The sequence below is a fragment of the Gallus gallus genome, chromosome 13, assembly GCF_016699485.2.
Source record: "Gallus gallus isolate bGalGal1 chromosome 13, bGalGal1.mat.broiler.GRCg7b, whole genome shotgun sequence".
Classification (NCBI taxonomy): domain Eukaryota; kingdom Metazoa; phylum Chordata; class Aves; order Galliformes; family Phasianidae; genus Gallus; species Gallus gallus.
In genome coordinates, this window is record NC_052544.1 from 7,005,305 (window position 1) to 7,028,258 (window position 22,954).

General features: G+C 35.9%; 1 protein-coding gene across 13 annotated transcripts in view; it reads left to right on the top strand.

Moving 5' to 3' along the window:
- GABRB2 (gamma-aminobutyric acid type A receptor beta2 subunit) overlaps nucleotides 1-22,954 on the top strand; it is a 335,870-nt gene that overhangs the window by 237,939 nt on the left and 74,977 nt on the right. For 12 of the 13 annotated variants that reach the window (XM_040646866.2, XM_046900322.1, XM_046900324.1 and 9 more), the window contains 1 exon segment: nucleotides 10,045-10,265. In XM_040646866.2, the coding sequence (XP_040502800.1) occupies nucleotides 10,045-10,265 (221 nt within the window). 13 annotated transcript variants of the gene reach the window in all.

The following is a 22,954-nucleotide window of genomic DNA, read 5'->3' on the forward strand; positions in this document are numbered from 1 at the left end:
CACTTATCTTCTGTGTCTTTGTCTCTCACATGCTTAACTTGGGAAGGGGCCTGTCTTGTGTTTCTGTTCACACAGCAACTAGCGTGTTAGGGTCTGCATGCATACAAGCTCTTCCATTGAATCAGGAATTTTAGCCACTAGCCTAGTTGTATTAGAGTTAGTTAATTATTAACTATTAACTAACTTAACTAACTATTGTTAGTTAAAATTATATCTCCTTCCTCATATGAACGAAAGTAGAAAAACACTGTAGGTAAAAAGCAGGAATTTGAAAAGCCGATCTGTTACAGGTGCAGGTAATAAATGTGTTATGTTTACTAAAAATAAAATATCTGACTCAGATGAATTTAATCTCAGAGCTATGATAGAAGTAGTGAGGAATTGGAAAGCCTTTGGTGAAAGTACTGGATGTCTCTGAAGTGCTCTTAAAAATTAAGATTTTTTTAATATGCTTTTCCTCCTAATGAGAATAGGAGGATCTGGGGAGTGATAAACTGACAAGCCCAACTTTTAGATCTGGGAGGAGAACAATATAAACTTTCAAAGAATGAGTCAAACTTTGAAGGTTGCTTAGACAGGGTAGTATTTTAGTAGTATATGGACAAATAAATATGTCCATTCAGTGATGAAGCATAACAGGTCATTTGGTGGTGGTGGTAGTTGTTTTTTTTATTATTGTTATTCTTGGTGTATGTTTCTGAGAATTGATAGCAAGAAATTTATTGGCATTAAATTAATAGCTTTGGTCTGGCCAAGTACAGTTGGTGTGCTTACAAAGTAACTACTCTGGAAAATGTAAGTCAGTTATTTAAATGCATAGGGAATTCTCTGGTACAGATGGGAAACCATAAAAATTATGCTTAAAAAGGGGGTGGGGAGGGTTAAGAGAATTAAAAAATAGTTTGTCAAAAAATAGCTTGTATATGTCAACAGGGAATAGTTCCATGTCAAATGCAGTTGGTGAAATTTTTGTTGATTTTCTTATTTGTCACAAAAATTGGCAAGTGCAGGAAGTATTGAACAGTAAGTGAGATTAAAAAAATGTTAGTTTTGTGTTGAGTTCTTGTAGATTAAATAAGCAGGTTAGGTATGAAAGCGAGGTGGTATTTTTATATTTTGTTTGTTTTTGTGGGTGTTGCAGTTAAGAAGTTGTCTTTATCTGTCAAAGAAAAATGGACCCTTGTAATAGAGGCACTCGAAATGGAAATTCTTCCTTGTGGGATATTCCAACAGGCTTTGGCTTTGCTGAACCATAAACAGTTTAAAGTATAATTAATGCAGGTGCACTGACTGTTAAAAATGCAATATTTTTGCAGATTTTTTTTTTTTTAAATTGTCTCCTTAGAACATAATAATCATCTCTTTTTCATCTGAATACATCACTGATTCTCTTGGAAGCGTCTCTACTAAGTGTATTCTCTTTGCTGAAGCGTTTGGCTGTCATGCAAATTGGACTTTCTATCAATTTCCACAGGCTTGTCATCACTATGAAAGAAATGATGTGTGGTTATTTAAAATTGTCCTTTTTACTTCAGTGCTGCCAGCGCTCTGCGATGCCTGACATTTTTGAGAGTAGCAACCTGTCACATCCTGGGTTATGGGAAAAGCATTTAAAATAGCAAAAAGGCCTACATGACATGGCACTATCTGTGTTTTTGTTCTTTTTTATTTATCCTCACACTCTTCACTGTTCAACCTTATGAAATCTGTACATAAGGTTAGAGAATTCAAGAGCATTGCTCAAGGAAGGCAGCTAAATAACGGTGTTTGGTCTATTCCCACAAGATTTATGTGTAAACAGTAAGGAAACACATTAGTCTAAAGTGCAGTGTGTAGCCTCCAGTGTATTAGACCATGATATATAAATGCTTATAGGAATGTATCTGTGGGAGATTTGTACTCTCCAGAGTACATTGCTTCTTTAGAGACATCAGTTTGTCACTAACAGATTAATGAGCCATTTTAGAGAACTTGGAATCAGCAGGCCAGAGAGAAGAGTAACAGAATCTGTGAAAGTGTTTAAGAGAAACGAATTGCTGCCGGTGCTTCGTATGTGAGTGCAAAATAGCTTTAAAATAGCTGGCACGTTACAGTTGGAATGGAATCACTTCCAATTGTGCTTTGTAAATGGGTGCATGTACTAAGAGCGCAGTGGATATTTGGGATTTTACCAAATAGCTGGTCAAAAGACAACCTCTTTTAGTAGTAGAATGCTGAGTGTATCTCAAACTGTTTAATTCTCGTTAAGTCTCAACTTCTATTGGACCAAAGTCTGCAGTTGGGAATTTAGGAACTGTACATCCTTTTAGATGTAAGAAGGCAGGCTAGCTAGCTTACGCAGTAGCAGACACATTAATAAATCTTCTGTGACTGGAGTCTCCTTGTCATCATGGAGCGATCTTTCTTTAAAACAAGGCTCGGTTATTAGCAAAGCTATATTTAAAATATGTCTGCATGTGTGTATATGTGTTTATACATTTATTTATTTTTTATATATCTTATTTTTTATATTTTTGAAATTACTGCGAAAAATTAGAAATAAGTATCATATTCTTTAAATGAATGTGCATTCATTTCATTATTAATTTTATAAGTTCAAAAGTTATTCATGATTTTGGTGCAGCATTTACTTCATAGTTCTTTCTGTTTCTGAATATGTTTCAAAGGACTCACTTATATCCAAGTATCTCTGTAAAACTGCTCCAAAAGTAATGCATCCTATTTATTTCCATGGAAACTATAGCGGATGCAAAGAGCACAATAGCTCTATTTGATAGAGCCAATTCTCAGCTACTGTTAGCATTTTCACCAAGAAAAATGAACAAGAGCCTGTATGCCACACTCATAAAAATCTGAACTAGCGGAGGTGACCCATGGTTTCACAGCTGCTATGACAGCAGCATTGCTAGGAAAATGTTGCCTATGCAGTCCATCATTCATTTGCCCAAATATATGGAAGTCAGAAAGTGCCAAATCTGGACGATACAGTGGGTGTAGTAGGACAGTCCAGCCAGGATTAGCAATGTGCTCCAATGTGCTTCAAAGTGGTATGGGGGCTGTGTTGCAAGAGAAAGGCTGCCTTTTCTCTGAGCTGATTCTGGAAGTTCAAGCCTTCAGCTGAGTGTCACAGTGCAACAGTCAGAGTTGATGGTTTGTCTGGGTTCCAGGAAATGCAGGAGGATCATCCCTTTCCTACCCAAAAAGACAGCATGCATCATTTTACCCACTGAGGGCTGCGTCTTGAACGCTTTCTTAGATGGGAAATTCATGTCGCAACTCCATGGACTGCTGTTTTGATGCTAGTGTGTAGTGGTGACACCATGTCTCATCCACACTAATGATGTGGCCCAGGAAGATGTCACCTTCAGTCTTTTATTGGTTCAAAAGGTCCTGATAAGTTTGCATATGGTGTTCTTTCTGTTCCTCTGTAAGCATTTATGGGACCCATCTGGCACAAACTTTGCGATATTCCAGCATTGCTACCATTATTTCCAATGCTTTGAAGACAATGTTCAGCTTCGTACACTGTTCTCTGGTTGCAATCCACTGATTTGTGTGTTAAAGACACTTAATTTTGCTATGTGACAGCTGGGCCTGGTCATGGGTTTTTTCCACATGGAGGAGTTCATTGACACCCCCTTGTTCATACACACCTCCATGTCAGATGCTGTTGTGTCAGACAGCCCCTCTGCTGCCATCTGTTGTGCAGAAACAAAATGTAAAGGAATAATGGTGGGAAGATTCAAACTGCTGCCATCCTTCCCGTGTAGTAAAATAGGAGGCAGTTCTCATAGCAGCCCTCATATAAAGTATTAGGAAAAAGAGCACTTGCTTAAAGGTTATGTCAGTTCAGGTCTGCACCTAAGCATAAACTGAGTTTGTGTTTTACCTACAGTCAATCTCACACTCAATTACTATATTCCCATCTTGTAAAAAAAAAAAAATTCACTCATTTATTTATTTATTTATTTATTTATTTTTCAAAACTGCCAGTAAGACATACGTGTTACTGGTAGCATTCCCTTCTTCCAAGCAATTCAGGCCATGACTTACTCTCATCAAAGTTTCCAATTACATCTCTGGTTCTGCTTAATTACCAGTTTATTTCCACTCAGACAGTTATCATAATTTTTCTTATTTGATATACTGCTAGTAATGAGCTACTGTAAGGGAATCTTAGTAAAGATAGCAATAAAAGTGATAACTGTTGTAGGTATTTACCTTTCTGAAGATGTGTAGTATTGTTGAATTGCATATGAACTCAGAACTGTTCTCTGTGGGAAGTACATGACATTTGAAATACAAATGTAAACTAACTTTTTGGATGTTTCTTGTGGCTCAGAGTAATTTGTTCTACTTCAAAGACCTGACTAAATAACAGTAGCGCACAATTTTATGTCTGAGACAGAAAAATACTCTATGTATAACTTTTATTTAAGGTGAGTATGGTTTAGATTAATTCACTTTAATTTGCGTTTGTGTTGCTTAGTTGAGAATCCTGTGAAGCTTCATGAAGAGAGGAATAGATGCTTTCAAAAGAGAAAAATCTGATGATACCAAGATGTGTGACTCCAGAGCAAGTATCTTACTGCTTTCATTCCAAGTTCACTTATTAAATCTTTGTCTTGTTATCAAAAGATTGCAGGTCAGAAAGCTAAAAGACATATGGCATCTGCTCTTTGATTGGAATGACATGCAGATTGCTGGATCAGTAAAAGTGCAGTATTATTGTTCAATCTGGATGACTTGTTAAAAATGAAAACCAAGTGTCTCAGTGTCTGGCTGAACTAATTGAACTGACGGGAAACACATGAGCCATAACAGCTTTATATCCTTAAGTGTGTGAAATACAGTGGTGCTGTATCACAGTGCAGTGGATAAATCACTGCAAAGAAACCTCGGTAGCAGCTAAGGAAACAAACATTCATGATCTTGCCCCTGGAATGCTGAGCAGTCTGTTACTCCTAGTTCCATACAATCAGTAGAAATAAGCTTTATATTTAGGATTCTGGTAGTTTGCCTTCCATACACAAGTCTCTAATTTGATTCAGTAGCACCATGTTTTTCCAAGAACCACGTTGCAGAAGGTAAACAACCCATCTCTGTTTGTTTGTTCAGCTGAAGAATGAGAATTGCTGATAAATAATTAAGAGATGGTTGCAGCAGGATAAATGGTGAGCTTCAATATTGGGATCTTTTCCTGTTTTGGAAGTATCATAGACTTCGCATCATACAATCCCCATCAAGAAAAATTACATGTAAACTTCTAGGAGACAGAAATAACTCAAAGAATTTAAGGGGTGTGGAGCCACCTTAGGAAGTGAGATTTGATGGGCTGAGAGAGTTCAACTTGGATTCTGTGTAAGGTTCTTGATGTCAGTGGGTCATTTATTGTTGTTTTTGAAGGGAACGTGTAAATGTGTGTGGGTTGGTTTTTTTTGTTTTGTTCTTAAGATCTATGGCAGTTTATTTTGTTATTTCTTTTCCAGTCCAAGTGACAAAAGTAAGTCACTTAGTGGTGTCTTCAGTCCCAATAGAGCATACTTCCCATTTTGATATTCTTGACCTGTGTGAGATAGGTAGTTACGAATGGAACATGTTGCAATGGTTAGATGTAAAGAAACTGAGAGCTGAAGGGTTTTTCAATGATCTGCTCTCAGGGAAAGCCATTGCTTCTGAAGTAAACCCACTGTTGCTTCTTTTGCTTGAGGTGCTTTGCTTTGGATTATTTTCTGGGCTGCTCAAGCACTGAAACATGCTTCCCAGTGTAAAAACTGCACCCTTTGTTCGTAACTTTTTTAAGAGTCTAAGGAGGGGGTAGATTTTACACTTATTACTTTGTGCTTGACTAAATAGCTTTTAATATATTAAGATGCATTTGTTTCGGCACAGATGCATACTCTTCATAATTTACTTAAGCAGTACTTAAATATGTTTTAAGCAGACAGCTGTTTAAATGTGTGTAGTAAATAAATACAGCATTCAGTCAAAATCTTCAGCTTCAAGTATTTCCAAAGAAAATTAGCTGGTTTTAAGCATGCCGTACTGGGAAATGCAGTAAAGCATTTTTTTTTTTTTAATGCAAGTTAGAAATAACCAGGGAAGTGATGAGAAGGGACTTAAGCCAAATTGCAAATGAGTTCTCCATTCAATACTAATGAGTTGAAATAAATAGCTTATTCAACTCCCTGCTGCTGTACGTTGTATTTATAATACACAAAATGTTCTTTAGACTTATTTATTTTTCTCCTCCTAAGTGTCCTGATTATTATTACTTCCAAAGTGTTTCAGTAGCTGCTTTATATCCTTGTTAATACAAGTGCAGGTATATATTTTCAAGCTACTCTGTGAATCAGTCCAATTTCTGAAATGTAGAAGAAAAAGAGCTCTATTTTAAATGTTGTTATTTTCAAATTGGAGTATCTTTTGAAATGCATGGAAAAAAATGTATATTTGCCTCCGTCTTTTGCATTAGACTCCCACAGTCACTGTGAATATTTATGAAGTTTATTTCCTTTACTGCCTTGATCCTTCTTCCAGCATAAAGAGGACCAGAAATATACATTTCAAAATTACTGACCCAGGGATGGGTCTAGTTAATACTGGTGTTCTGATCTTTTTGGCTAGTAATAGTCCCAAATACGCATTTTGATTTCTTTTCTTTCCTCTTGTTCTTTTTTTTTTTTTGGCTTAAGAAAACTTTGAGTGTTAATGATGAAAGAATATATATGTGTGTATATGTATGTATTTAAAAAAAAATAGGTATTACTAGAAAATATAAGTGCCAGTTTTCAGATGTAATGCTTTCCTGTGCATTAACTTCCCCATGATCATTGGAGGTCATAGACAACTTGGCTGCCTATAACAGTTGTGTTCATCTAAATTTAAATCTCCCAGTGTATGTTTGTTTGCAGTAAATGCATTTACAGACAACTTTCACACCAAGGTATCTTGTGAACTCAGGATAAAAAAAAAGTAAACTCAACAAAATTTGTTAATTTTTTAAATTTTACTGTAGTAATAGAAATTTGTACAATGCATTTTAAACCTTTCAGGGTAGGATTCAGTGTTCAGAGTAACTGGTGAACCTATTTATTTATAGTTGTGAACTGTATCTCTGTATTCATGTATTATAAACAGCCTGTGCATCCATAGCTGTTCTGTATCATGTTATACAAAGCATAGTTAACATAGTCACTGTGAGGTTTGGTTTCATTACTCTTTCAACCCATTGCAATTAGTGTCTTGTGCCAGACATTTTACATGAGTTGGCTTCTGTTTCATCTTTACTCTTAGAGTAAACTACTAACAGTCCCATTCTGTGAATTTAATAGCATGCTAAGGTCCTGCTTCCCAAACAACTATCATCTTCTACTAGCCACTTCAGTTCTTCCGCTTCTTCACAGTGTGTCTGTCTTCCTAAAAAGACGAGATACTTTTTGATATGTGTTTGTTTTGATATTTATCTTAACAGCAGAGGGAAATTCCCATATTTAATGTGAAATTAGCTGACTTTTATTCTCAGTGGTATTTCTGCAGGGTGAGGACGGTCTTAATGTCAATGTGCCATGGGACAGTGCAGGAATATTTTGTGCCTAAATATCTTCTTGAATTGGTTGGAATTTTGAGAACAGATGTCTCTCTCCTTACTAAGGAATGAATTGAAGCTTGTGTGCACAGTTTTCATCTTTTTGTAGCTAATCAGACATTGAGATATGTAACTTGATTTTTTTTTTAATTAAAAAGTTTCATAAAAATTATTTAAGATATCTTAATTTGATCATCAAACACTGCAGCCATGTCAGAAAAACTAGGGTCATTTGATGCCAAATAACTTCTAGGTGTTAGTCTGGATCTGTTTCTGGGATGTGGTCCCTGAACTCCAACATGATGTCTTGGTGTTTCTTTCTTATTTCTTAATTCTTATTTCCTTTCATTTAGCTATACCAGTGCTCCAAATCTGAAGATTTATGTAATTAATTCTTATGCACATGTTTAGTTTTCCTCCTCCTCCTCTCTTCTTTTACTGAGGTGTAAAAGGGAAGGATGTTTCATATATATGACTTATATTAATACATGTAGACTATACTTCAGAATGAGAATAAAATGCGATATCCCAAGGATGATAGGGAAGTGACTATCACAGTCCATCTATTTTATGTTGTGATATGTTATTATACTGAAGTCTAATATGTTTTCTTACTGACAATATATGACTGAACATTTTCTTGTATCTAGTTATGAAGCAAATATTGCAGTACAGTAGAGCACTACAGAAAAATTCTTCCAGTGTAGCTGGAATGCTCTTGCAGGTGGACTCTAATCCTAATTCTGAAGGGGGGTATGAAAGAAAAACAAAACAAAACAAAAAAAAAAACAAGAAAAAGCATGGTCTTCAGATCATTAAAACTGATTAAGTTATGACATTCAACAGGTAAATACGTTTGGTGTTAAAACAGGGAGAAGATCAAACTCTGGTTTTGTATTGGAAAGGAAGAAATACCAAAACTATTCCCAACAGGAATGTGTGTTTCTTCTTGCTTTCATGAAAACTGAAGAGATGTTTTGAAGCTTATGTACTTGTTCTCTTCTGAGAGGAGAGATGCATAAAAAAGAGTGTTTCTGCAATGGAAATACACATCTCAACAGAAAAAGTATATACTGGTTCATCTCAGAGCACAGTGTTCTGCGGAAGAGGCAGGGTTAACTAGTTCCTGGCTGCTGTGTCATTGCTGAGAGAATTCTACTGGAATAAAGAGCTATTCCTGTGCAGTTTTCTAAGGCCTTGCCTAGTACACATTTTTAAGTGTATGCTGTGTATATTTTAAAGGGCATAATTATACCAAACTGGTTTAGCTCTAAAATGTTTTATCAGTGCAGAGAGGAGAAACAGGTTCCTGGTTATTCAGGCATTGATATTATAAATTAAGAAATCTGATTTTGATTTCCTTATCGATTTGCCATTGGCAGTGGCTTTCATTCACTGCACTGCTGGTGCTTTGCTGAGGTGCGTAGTTTAGGACTGGGTGCTCTAAAAGCAGAGAGGAGGGAGGGGTGTATCTGAGTGCTTGAGGGTGGCTGAGGCCCACCGCTGCGTTGCAGTGTGTGCTCATTCACCAAGGAAAGCAACTTTTTTCTTGCACCTCTTGTATGGTATCTTGCTTATCAAGTGCTTGGCTGTACTGTGAAAAGGCAGCTTCTGGAAATGTGAAACTTTTCATTAACTGTATTTCAACAATTTGGTAGAAGGGCATTTTTGGGGGTCTTCTGAAAGTTTGGGTTGCAAAACTGCGACCCAGGAAAATAAAATAATGTAACTTTTGGGTTTTGTAAGAAACCAAATGATAGAAATTAGTTCATGATCTATCATCACGATACACTAAGAATGAAAATATCTTCCAAGTACTGTTTATCAGTGGCCTGTATGAGACAAAGAAAGCCAGCAGCCTCCTAATACTGCAGATATTTAGCTAGATGCTTAATTGTGCTCTCTGTATTGTCCCATTGAAGTAACCAGAGTCACTTCATCTGTAAAATTAAGCATAAGACTCTAGCACAGAAACACTGGGGACTTCCCATTGATTTCAGTGCCCAGGGGAAAGTTAACAGGCTGAAGAGATTTTAATTTAGAAAAGCATTTGAATGGGTAGCTGCAGTTTTGGAGATGCAAGGGCTTATCCAGAGATCTTACCTCATTGAATACAGTGGAAGCCACGAGGTAAAATTTAGATCTGTGAATGTTGACTTCCTAGAATTTGTAGGCTTGTAAAGTGCTATAGAAATTACAGGTTGTTAACCAGCTGAAAGTATTTTTTTCTCTATTATTCTTTCTTTTTTTAAATGTTGAAACACCACATTGGTCACAAAAAATCAGTTTTTCCTATTTTCTCGTAAGCTCTTCATCACAGTAACAATAAACAGTTTACTTACGGAAATTGCAAACTGAAACAAGAAAAATCACAATAGCTGAATTTGCATATTTATATATGTATGCTCTCTATTTTAATGTAAACAATCTTTTTCTTGTTGTTTTTATAACCACAGGACTATACCTTGACAATGTACTTTCAGCAAGCATGGAGAGATAAGAGGCTGTCATATAATGTAATACCTCTAAACCTTACTCTGGACAATAGAGTAGCTGATCAGCTATGGGTCCCTGATACCTATTTCCTGAATGACAAGAAGTCATTTGTGCACGGTGTCACTGTGAAGAACAGAATGATCCGCTTGCATCCAGACGGGACGGTCTTGTATGGACTAAGGTCAGTGTGAACCATTTCTGACTCCTTATTTTTAGTCTTTTAATCACGGCTTCAAATTAATGCCTTTTTTTTTTTTTTTTTTTGCCCTATTTATTGTTGTTCTTTGTATTGCTACCTTCTGTAAAACTCCTGATATTCCAGAAACAATTTCAACTTAAGTATTTAAAGAATGGATAAAGATTTTTGTTATAAAATTTAGAGATAAACTTCCATTTTTAGTACAGTTCCGAAACACTTGTTTTAAGAACAGATAAGGCTATAAATACTACTGTAAATACGCACTCTGGATTAAAAGCTGTTTTTAGAACCGCTTCCTCAAAATAATTGAAATAACATTTATAAAGTGAGGATTGGAGAGGAGAAAGGAAAATGTGTATGTCTGAATTGGTTGTTTAACTAAATTATATACTGTATAAGCAATGGTGATTAAACATTCAGTTGGTTTGTATGTTACTCTCATGAAAATCAACTTTCTGATTTTTGCTGATACAAGGTTTGACCTGAAATGTCTTTCAGCCTAGTTTTGTGAGTGTATGGCTGTGTGCTCATTAAATAAATTCTTAATGACTGGAGAAATAAACAAAAGAACTTGTGAAGGTTAGGAAATAGAGAGAATCTCTCTTCTGTACCATTCATAGGAAAAAAAAATAATTCTTGTGAGGGATTTATACACATTTCTGCAAAAGGTGACTGACCTAATACAATGTAGTATGTAACAGAGCAGAACATGGTGACTTGGTTAAAAAAACAACAACAGAAAACCCTGTAAAACTTCAGTCTAGAAGCTCTGATATTTTCTTGTTGAGGAAAAGATACGATATGAATTCGGAGGGCCATGAATTCTAAAAGCTTTCTTCACTACATTTATCTTATTTCTTGTGAGATTTTCCTACTCTGCTTGTAACTCCACTCAAGGAAGAGGTGCTTTGATCTTGATTATTTTTTTCGCAGACGGAAAGAAGAGCAGTGCACAGTCGTATGTATTTATTTCTGTCACTTGTACAGTGAATTTCATCCTATATGAGGAAAGGAACTTGGGCTTCTTGATTCCCTGTAAATTCCTTGAGTGAATTGTCTGTAATTTAAACTAAACAAGGTATGAGCCAGATTCTATTTTCCTTACTCAAGCAAACATTCAGTTGACGGTCCTAGGGAATTCAGCACAGAACTGGTGCTCCGCTGTAACTTCTAATCTACTGACTGAAGACCAGGGCTCCCTTTGTGGCATGAAACAAACTGTACAATTCCTCTGCCTCAGTTATTCCATTTATTAAATTGGAACAGCAAAACCTACCTTCTCACAAGGGTGTTGTGAAGATTAATTAATTAGTTTGTGAAGTGCTTTGATCTCATAAAACAATGTGTAAGTGCCAAGCATTATTATGAAGAATTATAAAATGCCAGCCTTGATATGCACTTTGGGATGGTAGCTGTTTTATAGATAGAAATCTGCTCCTCTGTCCTTAGAATCACTGTTGCACTTTTCCTACGTAGCAACACATTGACAGAATGAGCCAATTTTGGCAAAGATGCAATTTTTGGAATAAAAAGGGAGACTGCTGACTGTCATAAGGATCTTTCTTCTATTTAGGACTCAAAGATTGGAGATGGATTTTTCTTCAGAACACCTCCCATCCACACCAGGAGGGTGGGTAGTTGGATTTTAAATACCTCCCCTATCCAAAAGAAAACAAAGATATCTTTTACTTCAGTTCCTTTATAAGATCTTTAGTATAGGATAAGTATTCAAGAGGGTCTTCTGCTTTTATTTTATATGAATAGCTGTTAAATCATTAGTATGTGAATAATTAATTCAATTAAGCTTAATAGGGAAAAGGCTTTAAGTCACAGGAATCTCTTCCATTAAAAGCCCTATTATCCAAGATTATTACATTGCAATCAAGTGAAAAAAATTCAGTTTTACTGCCTAGCAGACAAACTGTGGCATTTACTCTATTAGCAAGAAAATCTCCATCAGCTAAAGAACCGTGTAATAGTTTAAGTTGCTCCGAGGATATTGCATAGATGCATTCCAAAAACAAATAAGGGTCATCAAACACTTAATCTTAAATTGAAATTTAAATATTAACATAATTGAGAATTACAGCAACATGAATCTATCTGGTTTTTTTCTTCTGTAATGTATTCTGTTGAATTGCTTTTGCTGATTCTTGATTCTGACAATGGAAAATTTTATTTAGGAAAGATATTCATAAAATCTTATTGCAGAATGCTGTGATAGAGCCTCAGCTAATGAGATGGATGCTAAATGTGTATTTAAAGTTGATGTACATAGATTTAGATGTATAGTATGTTTATGTAATGTATATGTAGACTGTATGTAGGTAGATATAAATTTCTATTAGCACATTTTTTAAAATCTAGTATCTGGTGAATTCTGAGATGGGTGGCATAAGTTGGGACTGGGTCATAAAGCATTAAGAGTGAAGCTTGAAGGCCTTGCATGTGGAAGAAGAATGAGTCTGTGTTTAGAATTAGAAGAACTAATTTCCCCTGTTTCTCCTTCTTGCTCAGAGTTGTTCTTGTGATTCTATAGATAACTTTTCTTTTACATTTTGATGAACATTACAATAAGACATTGTTGGAAATTACTTCCTAAATGAACGTTTTTTTGTTGTTTTTTTTTTTCTGGCAAGTGTTTTAAGAAGCTGCAAGTACTGGAGGTTCTTGTTCATTTAAGCTATATCTCCAGTTTTTTATTTTTATTTTTTCCAAAATATTTTTCTTTGAAGAGAACAGCTCATTTGTCCACCTGCTGTTTCATCTTGTTTCGTCACAGAGCTTTACAAAATGGTGAATATGGTTTCTGAGAAATAATTTCCTAAACTGCTAAAATCTGGCTGTTATTTTTTAATTGAAAAGTCCAGGTGATTTCTGTATCTCTTGGGACTATAAATATATATACATAGATTCCTCCACAAATGCAGATTTCATTTGGCCCTCAGTGTGCAAATTACTTGAGGGAAGCCTTTCCTGGAACAGTATGCAGTCCTGCTTATACGTGGAGAAGTGGGATGTTACAAGAAATTCTGTTCTTGTGGTAATTTCAGGTAAATTCTCCAGACTTGAGGGATATGTGTAAACATTACAGAAGAGGGTTTTTAAGCCATGCTTTACCCCTGATTGTAATGTTAGCTGTTTAGGCTGCAGTGCAAGCGTTCGCTGTAACCATTTAGTGTGCACTCATTTCCTTCTGAGTAGGCATCCCTAGAACAGTCCTTGCTTCTATTAGCCTAGAACCATGTAATTTAAGGGGAGAGAAAACAGAAAAGTTTGGAAAACCATTGTTTTAAATTCACTTGATTGTGCCATCTGTATGAGCAGATGGGAAAAATGCCTCAGGGCCAGAGGGAGACTACAAGATCAAATCACTAAGAAAGAACTTACACGCAGGCATGCTCAGTGTCAGAACTGCAAGGACCTTAGCAGTTACTGCAGTGACCTGACCTGGAGCCTGGCCCCTCAGAAATTTCTGTCTTCGTAGTGTAAGATGTTTCAAGGGGCCATCATCTGTATCCTATAGATCCCCATGACGTGTAGTCTGCAAACACTCTCAGATCTGAAATAGAAAAGAACAAATGTTCATGTCCCCAAATTCTTCTCCCATGTGAACTGTAAACCCAGATTTAGCACTTCATGGGGATGGTTTGCCAGAGTGTGTCATCCTCCCAGCTAATTTCTTAATTGAGTGATCGTTACATTACAGACTACAGAATATACCAACAAGGCTGTCTATGTTGAGACTGCTTTTAAAAATCCGACACTTCAAAACACTTGTTCCAAATTTTGTCTTTAAAAGTGACAGGTATTTAAAGGCATATGACCTTTTAAAAGACTTTCAGATAAATGCAAAAAATCAACTACTTCTGTCAAAGCCTTCTGCAGGGTAACAACCACTGCTAGACTAAGTCAGTTGTACTGAAGGTGTTGCATGACTGTGTGTTGCCTATTGAAAGAATTTATTGAAAATGTGTTCAAAAGATACTGAAAAATGTTACAGTGCTTTTTCTTCAGCATCAGAACAGAAAGAAAAAAAAAAAAAACAACAGAGGGTTGAATAGCTGCTGGGGAAATGCTTTTGAGATATGTTTAATTTACATTACCTGAAACTGATGCATTATGGCTAGGACCAAAATGTTCTGGTTTGCAGGCTTCCCTCATGGACTTTCCTAGGACTCTTAAATAGTACAAATTAGTAGCAAGCATTTTTGGTACAAGATCACAGGGAATGACAGCTGTTTACCTTTGGGTTTGGGGGGTTCGAATGCACTCTAATAAATGTAGTTTGTCCGTAAACCATTATGTTCTGTTGTGGTATTCTCTCTTTCTGAAGAAACAATTTGATAAAGTAATTTGCTGTTGCGAAGTAGTTTTTAATGGTTTTAAAATCTGTTGCATTGAATTGTAATGTATATAGATATTTAAGGGACCTTAGGATTGAAGTGATAGATGGTGGGGTCTTCTCTGACTCCTTACTCGGTTTGACTTTGGTCAAGATGATTTCCTTTTCGTGGGTCAGAATGTCAAGTAAGAACCACCATGTGTTTTGGTGTGTGAGAGAAAGCATTGCTTACAATATTTTATCTTCATATTCTTTAAATCACCTCTCATTTTTAGATGAATGTTAGCCATGTATCTTAACAAGACAATATATCTGATATTGCAAAGAAGGAAACACTCCGAAGTTCTAAATGCTTCTGCTTATATGGGAAAGTATTGCATTAATTTACCATGAGCATAAGGTTTATCACAATCTACTATGTAGATTTTTTTTACCAAGATATTACGAATTTCAAGCAATGAAAACTACTTGAAGAGAGCTTATAAACTGCCAAAATTATGATGACTACAGAGTGTTTTATACAGTCAGCCAAGGATGTAAATAATTGAAAGACCTTGCTGCTAAGCTCCATCCTTTCAGTGAGAGATTGTCTGTTTTTTTTTTTTTCATTTTATCATCATCTCTCATTATCTCTCTATCTACTCCGTCTGGTTCTGTGTGCAAAAAAGCAGAGATGGCAATGAGTGCACAATCTGGGAAATAGGACCCAGGCAAGGAGGCACATACTGAAACTTAAAAGTTCATTCCTCTGCTTTTTAGTTATTTATTTATTTATACGCACTAAACTTTATTTCATAATTGCATGACAGATCAGTACATTCACTAGTGCTGTGCATCTTTAGTCTGTTGGCATTTTCTAGAAGATGATCTCCAAATCACATAATACTTACAAATATTCTGTTACAGTTATCCTTAATTACATTTAAATATGCTTTCATAGCGTTAGCGTTGCTGCAGAAATGTCACATCATCCCCTCTCTGTCTGCCATACATTTTTTACTGTTGGATTTTTAAAGAGGTAATAGAATGGCATTAAGACAGAGATGTCATAAGTCAATTTCACGTAACTTCAGTAGACCTTCAACGGAAGAAATTTTGGTCTGGAAATATTTATCTGAAAAGAAATCATGCCTCTCTAGGGGCTTTGCTGTACGTTTAAAACAACCAAATGGGGGATGAAAACCCCATTATTTGAAACTAAAAACATCTTTGTATATACAAGGGTTAGGAAGAAATCTTCCCTCTGCACATGTGATTCACTAGGTATCCACTGAGACGCACGTGCTGTTGAATCCAAACTTCCTGTTACCATCTCCTTTGCTCAGTTGGATGGACTCAAAGTCTACAAGAACTTTAAATATAATGGTACTATTTATATTGCTATATTAAACACTTTATATGATTTATTTCCAAAACTGTCAGAAATCATTACATATAGGTGAATCGGTTATTGTGGTGGTATGGTACTTCTTTTAGTCCTGTGTTGGTATTCTGTATCCATAAGTACTGCATTTTGCATATATTAAAGGAGATAGTCTCTAACTCCATCTGTCACATCTTGTCTGGTTCTCTCCTCTTTTAAGTTTCTTTAAGCTTCATCTGTTTATTTTATTTCAATGCAGCTTTAATTTCACTATAATCTATATCTATGATTTATGACATTGCAAGGAAAATAGGCTTTAGGCAATTTTAGGCAAGGAAAATAGGCAAGGAAAATGGGCTATAGGTCATAGAATTAATGGTGAAAAGCATTAGTGATGGGAATACAATCCCCACAACAAAATACAACCCTACTGAACATAAGAAAAAAGGCATGGAGAGTAATGTTTGTTCAATGCCAAGAATGAAAGTAAATATTGTTACTTTTATTATTCATTATTTAGCGATTACAAAATCTTAAAAATTAATTCAGAGGAATGAATAGATATTAGATCAATAAAGGGCAATTAGGAAGTACATGACTAATAGGTGGGATGCCTGAATTATTTAAATTCAGAAAGGGAAAGGTGAATGTGACTTAACCTTATGATTGAAAAGAAAGCATTGATAAAACAATTTTTCTCACAGAGATTTGTTTTCTTCTCTTTGTGTTGTTGTTGTTGTTAGGTTTGTCAGCACAATTAAATAGCAAGAATGGCTTTTAGTTTTGTTTCAGAAGGTAATGGAACTGTTGCATATCGCGCTTTGTCTTATGCTAGATACATTACTGATAGCTGAGATGATAAACCTAGAAAACTTGGTTGGGCCAGAGCAAATATCTCAAAGTATCACTCCTGTATCGCTGAATTTTTGAAGTCTGCAAAATGGGGTGGGAATATACCAAGCTTAAATGATCCATGCGTAGCAGAAAAACACAAATGTCTGTAGAAATAAGGTGAAAGAAGAGACATCCTGATAATTCTAGATTTTTAATTCAATTTCAATTGAGAGAAAAGTTCTGGAAATGAGAGTGCATTTATTTTTATTAGTCTTGACAAGAAGGAATAAGTGAAAGGTTTTATTCATTATAGTTTTTTGTTGCTCAGCAGTTCTCACTGGCCATGGAAAATACGATGTTGAAAGTGTTTTTTAATATAAGCTGATAGCCTGGATTTAGTTTAAGAAATAATCTTTTGTACTCTATCTCAAAAGTATGATATCAGTTAAGAGATTAAGGTGTCAGGTCTGCGTTGTAGCCTTTATTTAGCAAAAAAGAGGTCTTCCTTGAAGCCATCTCATAGCCAGAAACCTGGCAGGCTTCCCTTTTAGATAAACAAGTACCTCTCAGTGTAGGCAGAAATGTCTGTGATAGCAAAGAAGGCAGAAGGGGAATGGAGAGGGGCCTCCCTTCTGTCCCTGTGTAATATCTGAGCTTTTCTTTTATATCATTTCTAATATTGTATTCAAGTGAAAATAAACAGGATGGGTTTACTGTTTACATCTGTGGCTGACAGCAGAGTGTCATGAGTGGTGCCCCATTTTTAATTGATCACATTATTGGCACTAGCAAAGCTCTCTTCCCCTTTCTTTTCTTAAAGAAAAGCGTTATCCTCTCCCCTTCTGCCTTTCCTTAATGTGCTTTACTGTTTCCCCATCTATGCGTGCTTAGCCAGACTTTCTGTTCAGTAATTTCCTATTGTGAAGTCTATACAATCTCTAAACCTTTAGGAAAGCCAGTTGTATTTTCATGGTCAGTTTTTCATCCAGTTACAGACCTTGCTTATTCCTTAGTCATTGTTTTCCTCTGAAATTAGCCATGTGTTCTGTTTTCTTTTCTTCCTCATAGTAAAAAGTGCTTGAAGTAAAGGGAGGGAGCAGTTATTGCCTTAGATTAGCAGCATTAAATTACCAATTTATCTTGATGTCATGCTTCTGCTTACTAACAACCACTTGAAAATGCACAATTTTCACCCAAATCCAGTGGGGCCATTGTTTCTTTTGTTTATGGACCCACTGTGACAGCTACAGTAAATGGTGAGTTTTTAATTCGTTTTCCTTATGAAGATTAGGATCTTGGCTAATGACTGCGTAGTCATAAGTGATGATGCATTTTCCTCCTACGCTCTTGCTGCTTAGAACATATATTAATTGTGCAGATGGTAGTGGCTTAGCTATGTGTTTGCTTTCCATCTCCTTCTCTCACGACATTTACACCATGCAGAGAGGGTGTATTACCATCTCCTTATTTATGAAGACTTGTGATTCATCACCTGTCTTTTAAATCAAGTACTAAGATTATATTCTGTTGCTAAGAGGCAGAATTTGGATGTACGCTTTCTTGTTTTAAGCACACCTGTGCCAAGCTTTCCTTGAAACCTTCAAGGAAATAACAGCCATGAGCACTGGATTTTCATCTTTATTCCTACATGTGAAACTTGCAGTGCCTGTTTTATTTGGGCAACTGTGTCGTTCTTTATGTATTCCAAAGATTCACAGACGTTTCTAGCTAAACAACCCAAGTTTTACAGATATTTCAGTTTTGCTTTAAGGACTTCTTTGAACTACTAGACATCAAGAATGGCTTGTATGTGACTGATGATAGAAAATAACTACTTACATGTTGTTCTGGTTTTCGTTCTTACTCATATTTATTAATTCTTATGGTTTGTTGGAAGCAGCAGGAAAAATAACAATTAAGGCACAACTGATAAAGATAATTCCTTAAGACTTTGTTGATGTCATGTATCTGTCATGACCACGTTACACATCAGGTTGTTACATCTTTCACAGAAAAGTAGACTTTCCAATGTTCAGACATGTGTTGGGTTTGTTCTTCACTGGTTCTATTTAATTTAGTCTTCTTAATTTGAAGTCTTGTTTACTTTCAAGTATCACTCCTAGGTTGTTATTTGCAAATTCAAGGACAATTTATTTTGGTCTTCCTACTTTATTTTGCTCTTCGTTTGTGTAGGAACACTCAAAGGAAGCATACAGAATTACTTTTTAAAATGGATTTGTGTAATCTGAGAAAACGGTTCCTTTCCTGTCATTGACTTCTACCTCTGATGGTTCCTTATCAAGTGTGTATATTGCCTGTGGTGATACAGGGATTAATACCTCTGTACTTGAAGCTGCTTGTGAAGGGGACTGGAGCTGGTTAGCTTTTGAGTCAGTGAGAAGTATTACGTTGAAGGAGGTAAGTGTCAAGATTGCTGAAAGAGACAGTCACAAAACATGAATAGAGAAATACACAAGGGAGGTGGAACTAGAAGGAATTTCTCTCTTCAGAGAATTGCAGGCTTGCACCCAGTGCACGGTTTCTGTTACCAAGCACTCATGCAATAGCAAAGGCTTTGAGTAACGTCTATTTTGTCTTGTGATTGAATTGCTGGTATTCTGGATTTAGGAGTCATACCGCTATTCCAAGGGGACAGAAGTTAACGGAGTCAACGTTAAGGCACTGCGGTTGTTATTAAACAAGTTGACTAACTAGAAAATAGCTTTATTGGGATAAATGAAGAGCTGAGATCTTTTGTACCACAGATATACTTGCATGCTGTCGGTGTTGTAGATTTAAGATCATCGAGTATTGAAAGTTCATAAAAATGCAGCAGATTTGAGCGAGATAACTATCATCTCCATGTCTGTATAATGTGAGTTACAGTGTAGGTAAGCTCCATATAATTTCTAAGGGCACGAACATCAATACTGCGTTAAGGATGCCTATGATTAGACTTCTTATTTTTCAGCTTGGAAGAACACTGGGAAAAGGCATTTAACCTTAACATTAACCTTATTAAACTGTTGGTATTATTTGCTAAATCTCTGATCTGTGTTTAGAAGTGAGATTTACCACCTATAAGAGACATTTTGCTGAGTCAGTAGCTGTAGTTTAACTTCAGTGATCATAAGTAATGTGTGATATTAGTGATGAATGTAGACCATGTCTGAAATATCTGAAAGCCAATTTTTAACTGAAATACTGAAATCTTGTGGCAGAACAAACAAAAAGCTTCTGGATATTTCTGGGTATTTCCCCCTATGTAACATTTAATTATCTAGATGGGAGTATGTATTGTGAAATGAATAAGTTTGAGAAGAATGCCGGGGCTGGCCTACACATATCTATCTCACCTGCTTAAGATGTGGCAAAGATCATTTTCATGTGTCTTACCACATTTCTCAGTGGAGAAACATGCTTATTGGTTCACTGTGTAGCAGTTGTCTGCTACTGTCCCCATACTGCAAGCAGTGCTCACTTGAAGTTCACATCCATGCTATGGCTTTGTGTTGTTATTATTTTTTTAAAAACCTCCAGACATCTTTCCAGTAAGTGGTATGCCTCATGCTGGGATTGATGTGAACTATTATTATCCTTGTACACTAAGAAAATTAAAATGTTCTATCCTGGTAGTTGATGCAAACTGTCATGTCCTATTACCATCATATGATATCAAACACCAGTGTTGACATGCTGGCATTCATAATGAATTGAAAAATAACATCTGAAAACTATGCACAGTGGAGAGTCCTCTGATAAACACCAGATTTGACGCTGGAGAACAGACATAAACTCTTGAGTTTTAAAATTCCTGCTTTATAAATGTGAGTCCTGGAAATTTTCAGCTTTAAAGCCTGTCAAACAGGCTGAGTTTGTGAAAAGACACCTGCATTGTTCCAAAGAGCTGTGTCTGGATGGCCATAACTTCCATGTCTGGGCTCAGAAATGAGGAAGAATTTGTGAAAGTGGACATGAGAGCCTTGGACTCACTGCTGTGCTTCTGAGTCTGCTGAACGTGCTGTGCAAATGATGCTTTCACCTTGCAGGCTTATGCCAGTGCTTTCATTCATTTAAAAGCACCTGTGCATTTAATCAAGTAAATGTTTTCCTGAGATAATGGTCATCGCTGTGAATTTGATTTACTGAGTTTCAGCAAGTGTTGTCCTCTCGTTTATGAACAAAAAACTTTAAGTAAAGATCAGAAGTTATTTTTGAGACAGTATTAAAAAAAAAAAAAAAAAAAAGCACTTTCTACAGCACGATGTCTCCTTTTAAAAAGATCCTTGTGTATATGGAAAGGCTCCAGAACAGGTCCAACTTACCTCAGATGAGCCTTTCTTTCCCCCCATAAAATGTATATTTAGTGTACTCAGGTATGACTGGTATTTCTCAATGGACTGCTCATGTACCTAAGAGGTGATCCAGTTGTAAGTTTTCTTTGAAGAAAAGGTCTTAAGAACAGTCAAGCTACAAGTATGGTACATGAAAAGTAGTAAACTTTCTAAAGTTTTCTAAAGTTTCTAAACTAAACTACTACTATAGTAGTTTACTATACTATACTACTACTATTAAAAGCACACAATATAGAAAATAAAATCCATGTTACAGGGGAAGTTGAATTAATACATGGGTAACATGTGAAGTGTTAAAATCCAGATTTGAATACACAAAATGTTAAGCAATACTGTATGCAGAAGTGTATGGAAAACAGAGATCTGAATAAAACCGATCAGTAGAATCAGTTGAACACTTGTGTACAGAATCATCCCAGCCTGCTGGGCAGATCAGAGTCACATATCTTCCAAATCTAATTAGCTTTGTTGATCATAAATGCCAGTAAGTAACTGTAGAAACCTATGAATTTGACTAGCATTACAATAGAAAATGAGAGAAAGGGATCTTGGTAAAATGAATGAACTTTCTCTACAGTTATCTATCTGCAGAATAACCTGAGGAGGAAGATGAGTAGTGTATAAAATGTGCAGAATAAACTGCTCATAGACCTACCTTTAAGTGTTCATTTGAATAAGGGTTGCTCTTTCCACTGTAGCATTTTCATAGAATCATAAAAATGTTTGAGTCAGAAATGACCCTTAAAGGCCATCTGGTCCAACTCCCTACAATGAACAGGGACACCCACAGCTCCATCAGTGCTCAGAGCTCCTCCAGCCTGACCTTGAGTGTCTGCAGGGATGGGCCATCCACCACTTCTCTGGGCAACCTGTGCCAGAGCCTCACCACTCTTATTGTGAAAAACTTTCTCTTTACATCCAATCTAAATCTCTCCTCTTTCCATCTGAAGCCATTTCTCCTTGTCCTATCACAGCAGATCGTCCAAAAGAGTTGTGTATATTTTTTTCTTTTTTTCCTTTATAGGTGTCCTTACTAAAGTCAATTTGTGCTAATAGGAATGTGTCATTTGATCACTCTATATTGTAAATTAGGCTGAAAATTAATCCCTTAAATTTTAGCTGTCCTCAATTAAATAGTGTTAAGATGGAAATAATTGTTTAGATGTGGTACATGGCTACCATGCAAACAGGAGATGCGTTGAAGACAGCTTAAATGCGCCAGATCTGGCTGTTAATTCTGGCGGGGGATCTCCATTGATGCTTGGTGAACACACGGTGCAGAGGAGAAGGGTGAAATTCTCTAACTTTATAGTTCTGAAGGTTAGTTTGTCCATACATACAGAATATTTTACACAACATTTCTCTGTAATTTACAGATGCTGCTTTTTTTTTTGCTAGTTGTTATTTGTATTAACTGGAATAAACGGCAGCTAATCTTGAGAATTTTGGTTGTCATTTTAAGTGAACTATTTTCCTAGTGTTTTTATATAATTTAAAAATACTTTTTTAGAATGGAGAGAATATAATGCTTTTCGTAGTTACATACCAACAATTTTTATTTGTATTTTACTTCTTCGCCAGACATAACATCTCATTTACTCAGTACTTCAGAATGGATTTCTGCTTTCTTCATGTGCTAATTTTCTTTTAAAAACAAAAAGAAAACTAACTTTATTTGCAGTCCTCTCTTACATCCATAAACCAGTAGATGATTCAATTAGGCATATATGCCAAGCAGAATATCATATCATATATATATAAATGTCTGCTGAAA